This window comes from Protomyctophum parallelum, assembly GCF_964188405.1.
Source record: "Protomyctophum parallelum genome assembly, chromosome: 9".
Lineage (NCBI taxonomy): Eukaryota > Metazoa > Chordata > Actinopteri > Myctophiformes > Myctophidae > Protomyctophum > Protomyctophum parallelum.
This window is the reverse complement of record NC_139706.1, coordinates 3,311,591-3,318,317: the sequence shown is the minus strand read 5'-3', so window position 1 is coordinate 3,318,317 and position 6,727 is coordinate 3,311,591. Positions and strand designations below refer to the sequence as shown.

The 6,727-nt window shown below is 47.3% G+C and overlaps 1 protein-coding gene across 1 annotated transcript; it reads right to left on the bottom strand.

Annotated features, from left to right (window-relative positions):
- Positions 1–218: 218 nt before the first annotated feature.
- Positions 219–5,403, bottom strand: gpr4 (G protein-coupled receptor 4). Its single transcript, XM_083772690.1, has 3 exons — positions 4,898–5,403; positions 3,800–4,064; positions 219–1,363 (listed from the first exon to the last, which is right to left on the bottom strand). Exons 1-3 carry the CDS (start codon positions 5,024–5,026, stop codon positions 618–620), a joined length of 1,140 nt encoding a protein of 379 aa, XP_083628816.1. The 5' UTR covers positions 5,027–5,403; the 3' UTR covers positions 219–617.
- Positions 5,404–6,727: the final 1,324 nt, after the last annotated feature.

Here is a 6,727-nt window from a genome sequence, read left to right as displayed (position 1 = left end):
ACTTCACAGGGTTTTATCTCTCCCTCAATAAAAGAAGAATGAAAATAAGAAGGATGAAACAGTGTGAAAAACAGTGAAAAAAGTGTCATCTTTTTTCCGGGAGTTACAACGAGGGTTTGACCCAGCCACATGTTCCATTTCTGTCACATATTCCAGACTCTATTACCTGTGGCCAATCCTCAAAGGCAATTAATTCAAGTGAGAATTATTGTGTTCCTAGAGGATCGTAGCGATACCTAGCCACTGACAATGCAGTCGTGCAATATGAATACGAATAGGAAGGTGATCCCATCCATTGTCGTTGTCTCCTGTTACAGCAGGATGTGTGACAGCCCCACATGTGTACGGCAGCAAGGCATGTGTTTTACTTTTATAACTTCCATTAACTCGACTCCCATTCTTCTTTCAAATTCTGTAACATGTCCCACCTCACCAATGCTACTACCCAATGCACTACACAGCGCCTTGAGTGTTATATCTTATTAACATGGGTGGCCCCAGGGTGGACGAACCCCAATCTCTGCACACTGAGCTGCCTGTACACAGGATCTGGACGCCCCCCCCCAGTCCTGCATGGCAGTGCCATTACCGTACCCAGTATAGTCCTCAAAGCCAGGTCACGTCTTCACGCTGAGGATGGTCATCTGTAGACACTCCTCCTTCAGAGCCACCAGCTCAGTCTTGTAATTGCTCGTCTTCCCTCCGTCGCCGCCGTACACACACTGGTGCTTCTTGGTCGACAGCGGCGTCTCCATGGTGACCGAGCCGCCGTTGAGGATGTCGGCGTGCGACGACGACGAGGCGGCGGCGGACGAGGAGCAGCAGCCGCCGCGGCGGCAGGCGGAGGTCAGCAGCGCCGAGAGCGCCCGGCCCACGTCGTGCCGGGCGCCCTCGTTGACGAAGCAGTAGAGGATGGGGTCGGCCACGCAGTTGAGGCTGGTGAGCGCCAGCGAGACGTGGTACGCCGCGAAGAGGCTCTCCTCCGGGCCGCAGTCGCACGGCTTGTTCAGGAAGAGCACGCTCCGCCAGAGCAGGAGCACGTGGTACGGGCCGAAGCAGAGCAGCACGATGAGGATGAGGCTGAGCGCCAGCCGCTTGATCTTGGCCTTCTCCTGCTGCTCCGTGGCGGCGTTGCAGCGCACGGCGGCCAGTATGCCCCGGTACGCCACCAGCATGGCCGTCCAGGGGGCCAGGAAGCCGAAGAACGTCCGGTATAGGTTCATCCCGGCCACCCACTCCTGCATGGGGTACTTCTCAAAGCAGAACGTGTGATTGAAGCGGTCCTGGAAGAGCTCGTTGTGGAAGAGCGGGGCGGAGTTGGCGAAGATCTCGATGATCCATACCATCGCACTGACCATGACGGCTGGAGGAGAGGAGAGAAGATCTGGGTTAGAATGCATAAAGTGTATACTTTCTGCGCGACATACTGTACATGAAGTGGGTTTGTGTGAGTTTGGTGGTGGACGACCAAAAATCTGGGTCCTCGTTCACAGCTAAAATAAATTACTAAAAACAGTAAGCTATTTGCAAGTGAAACTCCCCCAACGACTTTTTGCCACAGGAAATTGCCAGTGCACTGCACGGGATTTCGTGTTTCCCAGGATGGCTGGGGAAGACTTCACCTGAAACGGCTTATAATTGGCTCAAACGAGGGGAAGGGAGAGCGTGCACCCGCAATGTTTTCATTCCTGACAGTCCCCAGTTCATTTTGGCCTTCCACAAGTGCAAGTGCAATTTTGTCCCACATAATCCCTCAATTTTACTGTCTACTAGTACAATCCTGTAATATTTCCTTTGGGACCCCAAAACAAAACAAACAAACAATGCAGATTGAGAGAGAGAGAGCACACACACGTGAGAGACACAGAGACAGACACAGTCACAGAGACAGAGCGACAACATTACACGGTCGAGGCAGATGGCCACCCACCCTAGAGTCGGGTTCTGCTTGACGTTTCTTCATAAGGGGGAGCTTTTCGTTACCACTGTCGCAATGTTGCTTGCTCTGGGTGGGGATCTCTGTCGTTTTGCAAAGACCAACAGAGCTTTGTCGCTATTATAGACTTGTCTTGAGACAACTTGTTGTGATTTGACACTTTAATACAATTTAATTGAATTGAAATTGAATTGAATTACAGCACCACGGACAGATAGGTCACATAGGACACATAGGTCTCGGCTAGATTTACTGATTGACAGTAGGTTATTAAAAAGATGCATTATGCACATACCTGCACCTATATCGAAATTACATTCTCTGCATTTAGATACATTTATATAAACGTGTTCGTATCAAGCTAAAATAAAGCACAACCACACTTCGCCTCAGGTTGCGCTATATCCATCTCATTGTGGGACAGTGTGGAATTTTGCGGGACACACAATGTTTGTGGCTGCCTAATCCCGATGCAGGGCTCTAGTGGCAACCTATTAAGAGTTGGGAGTGAGAAAGGCACTTCTGCATTCCAGTGTGGGCGGGACCACCGGGAGCATTGAAACATTGTATAACAGGGTCAGGGAAGTATTGTGACAGGGTCAGGAAAATGTGGTGACAGGGCCAGGGGATGGTTGAGCGTTGCACCAACTCGTCACTATAGAGTATGACTTGTGTTAAGCACATGTAGGACTTTGGGTTAGTCCCATGTCTAAATATTATACTGGAAATATCAATCAAGCCATTGCTTTTGAGTACACAGGATTGACTCACATCCTTAGTTGGTCTCTGTAAAAGAAGGTCATAAGTAACCGAAATGTTGCTTCTTAAAGGGATTGTGACATTAAAAAAAAGGTTTTGGAATTGTTCTTGTTTTTTTTAGGTTTTCTAATCTCAATTGCACCCAAAAAACATGAACTTTTAACATTCAGTAGATTTTCTGTGATCTGGGGTTTTCTGGCTCAAACAGGTGCTCTGACTTGCCGGCAGTAAGTGACATCACTTACTGCAAATCCCATATATGTCAATGGGATTTGCCAGCAGATGTCACTGTTTCACTGTGTTGCCTGTTTTCATTGTAGCTCAAAAGGCCCAAAAAACCCCAAAGAAAACTCAGACCACAGAAAATCCATTGAATGTTCAAAGTTCAGGTTTTTTGGGTGTAATTGAGGTCATAAAACCTAAAAGAAAAAAGAAAAAGAAAAAGAAATGAAAATGAATGTCATAAAACCTTTAAACAAATCTGCTCCTGTACCGTCCTGCATATTATTTGTATTATTGTAAAAGGTTGTAAAAGGTTAAAGAAATGTGAGGTTGTATATGTAGCCTATCTCATATGTAGCCTATCTCATACAGTTCTTAGTATCAGCTTTGGAGAAACGAAACGGTCCATTACAACCCCCTTATTCTAGGTTATCAGGCTGATGTCATCTCTGTCGCGGGCCAAACCTCATTATGTTCAAATGATCTACTTTTCAGGATTCAAACAGCAATCTAGCAGATCTACAAGTTCAAAATGTGTCACTTTGTACCGCATTTCGAGCTTGTAGATCTGCTACTGTATACTGTATGCTGTAATGCTACTGATGCTTCTGTAGGAAGTATAGGACATTAATTTACGAAACACAAACAAAAAATATGGAGATAAGAGATTTCTGCCCGACAGCAACGATATATAAATGTATATGCAGTTTGGAATTATGTCACTACCTACACTTATACATAAACATTTCGTGTCATTATTCAGTGCCTCGCAACCTCGCAGTGACAAATTCCTTTGCTTGCTTTCATGTCATCATTTCAACAACCTCGCGTGCAATCTCGTCTCATCTCATCTCATCGCATCATCATGGTCACATCTCGTACCTGTCCTGACTCTGCGGACCTTGGCGAAGCGCAGCGGGTGAGCCACGGCGAGGTATCTGTCCAGAGATATGCAGCAGAGGAACGCGATGCTGACGTAGATGTTGGTGTAGAAGATGAAGCCGAACAGCTTGCAGCTCTCCTGGCCGTGGCTCCAGTCGTCGTGCTGCATGAAGTAGTCGATCCACAGCGGCAGCGTGGCGATGTAGAGGAGGTCGGCCAGCGACAGGTTCATCAGGTAGATGCCCAGCTCGTTGTGCTGCCGCACCTGGAGACAGTGACGGACGGGACGGGGAGGAAGGACGGTCATCTTTTTATCCCATTCTGACCTGAGATCAGATTCATACGAGGTTTCCGCCGGACACACACTGGTCTGATGAACCCATTCTGACCTGAGATCAGATTCTAAAAATGTCAGTCGCTCTTTGATTTTTCAAAAATAGCAGACCTACAAGCTCGTATCGCGCCACTCGGTGGCGCGATATGAGCTTGTAGATCTGCTATTTTTAAATAGCTAAAGCATAACATGATGCTGACACCAAAATGGGTGCCCGGTCAGAATGGGTTAATATCCGGTTTTTTTTTTCAACCCTTTTCACACCAAGACCCATTATTTAGTCGTAAATTTTAGCCATGTGATGCGATTTAGCCTCACATATTGTAGTCGTTGGATACAATTGGTCAACAATTCCATGCTCTGTTGATGTTGGTACCATTAGGAGAGATAACAGCCAAACGTTGATCAGTATGCAAGATGTTTAATGATCATTTAACTCTGAGTGTGGTTTAATTTTATGCTCTATAAGGGTCCATTTGGTTACCGACTCTCCATCATTTAGGTGGGGAGTCGGGGACCACCTGGAATCCTATCAAGGACCACTGGTGGTCCCCGAACTACTGGTTGAAAACCACTGACATACATACATATTTCAAGGTCTCCCCTTAACTCAGAAAGTATACAAATGGAACCTGTTACGGTCCATTCCATTTGTATATTGTCAGAGTTACTGACTTGTAAGGGGGTCCGGGGGGGTCCCCAACAAAATGAGCGTGTGTGTGTGTGTGTGTGTGTGTGTGTGTGTGTAGCGTCGGTATCCTCACCTGCATGTATGCAGCCCACAGGGCCATGCAGTTGGTGGGCAGGCCCAGGACCATAACTATGATGTACAGCGTGGGCTGAAAGTACTGGTCCACTTTGCTGTCCACATTACAGAATGAGATGTTACACATTGTCTCAGAATGGGGGTTTGTATTTGTGTGTGTGTGTTTGTGCGTGTGCGTGTGCGTGTGCGTGTGCGCGCGCGCGTGTGTAGCTGTTGAGCTACTCTTAGCTCCGCCCTCTCCTTCCTTGTTTCACCACATTCCAAATCCTGGCCTCTGGTAGACAGTCCTTCTCTGTCACACGACAATCCAACATGGCCGCCGTGGGAGACGAATGACGACGACGACAGCGGCGGAAAACGTCAGTGGCACTTCCTGGACTGATAATGGGCAGGGAGTGGGCGGGGCCATTCATTGTTCCGCCTCGTTTCCCCCCCCCCCGGGAGAAGGACGGCCGGCCCTTTATTTTCACCTGGCCAGTTCCATGTGTCACAAACTGTTCTGTGCGTCTCACGGCATGGCTTAATGAAAGAAAAGAAAAAATAAGAAGGGGAAAACAAAACAAAACAAAGGACAGCTGGCTGGCTGCCGCGTGTCCCTCAAAAAATATGCAGGACGAGTGGAGGAGGAGCTCGGGGGATAAAAGGTAGTGAAATGAAAGCTGCCTTATCGACTGAAAGCCAGGCCTTCTGGCCCTGGACAGGGCCTCATTAATCTTTTAGAGAATAGTGCTTCGGCCAGGTCTGCCGCTCACTCTGTGTGGCCTGTGTCTCTGTGTGTATGTGTGTGTGTGTGTGTGTGTGTTTGTGCGTGTGTGTGTGCGTGTGTGTGTGTGTGTGTGAGACAGCTCTAGGCTCCACAGTGTCTTGATGCCAAACACAGTTCCTTGGAGAGGGTCATGCTAGTATCGAACCTCTGCTGCACTGCCTCACAGCTCAACGCTGCCTCCAGGCTGTCCCTTAACTCTGGGCTCGTACACATCTGGAGGAGAGGGGGGGACGGGGGGGGGGGGGGGGACGACAAAACACAGAAAGAGTCAGTATACGTTATATTGCAGAAAATTGTCTAAACACTTCATTTAACATCAAAGGGAGAGTGGAAGGGAAAAAATAAGAGAGAAATGTACAGTATACTTGTGACGCGCGCCAGCATGCGTGTGTAAGTGTGTGTGTGTGTGTGTGTGTGTGTGTGCGTGGACCCGCACAGTTGATGTGTACAAAAAAGTCCCTTGCTAAAATGTTATTTTCACACATTACTCATGTTACTTCTCACTTTCCAGCCGCCTCTTCAACATGTTTATAACGGTCCGGCGTCTCTCCTTCTAATAACCGTTTCTCAAAACCGCTCAGCTTGTTTTTCATTCCTCCCCGAGGGATTATTATTCTTTTACGGATCAGCGATCGAGCTTCAGCGATAGCGTCGAGTCTTTCGAGGTTACCGTACTTCTACTCAACCCACAGTGGCACACCACACTCTCATTGGCTCTTCTGTGCCCACACTAACACTACACAGTGGTATAGACCTGGAGGCAACTTGTCACGCACATAGCAATGAAACGAGAGCTGAAAAGTTTATTTTAATCGATACTCGATTACATGGTCCAGCACATTGCATTTTCAAACAATGTTGGAATAGCATCTCGCCGTCAGTATAGAGAGCAGTTGAATACGAAACACAACACAAATGCAATAACAGTGTTGTTTAAAATGATGAATGTGACTAACATTATTTTCCTTCATGATATAAAGGAAATATAATCACTGTATGTTCATGATTTTAGCTACCGTATGATGAATGAATCGTTGCTGTCAGGCAGAAACTCTACAATTC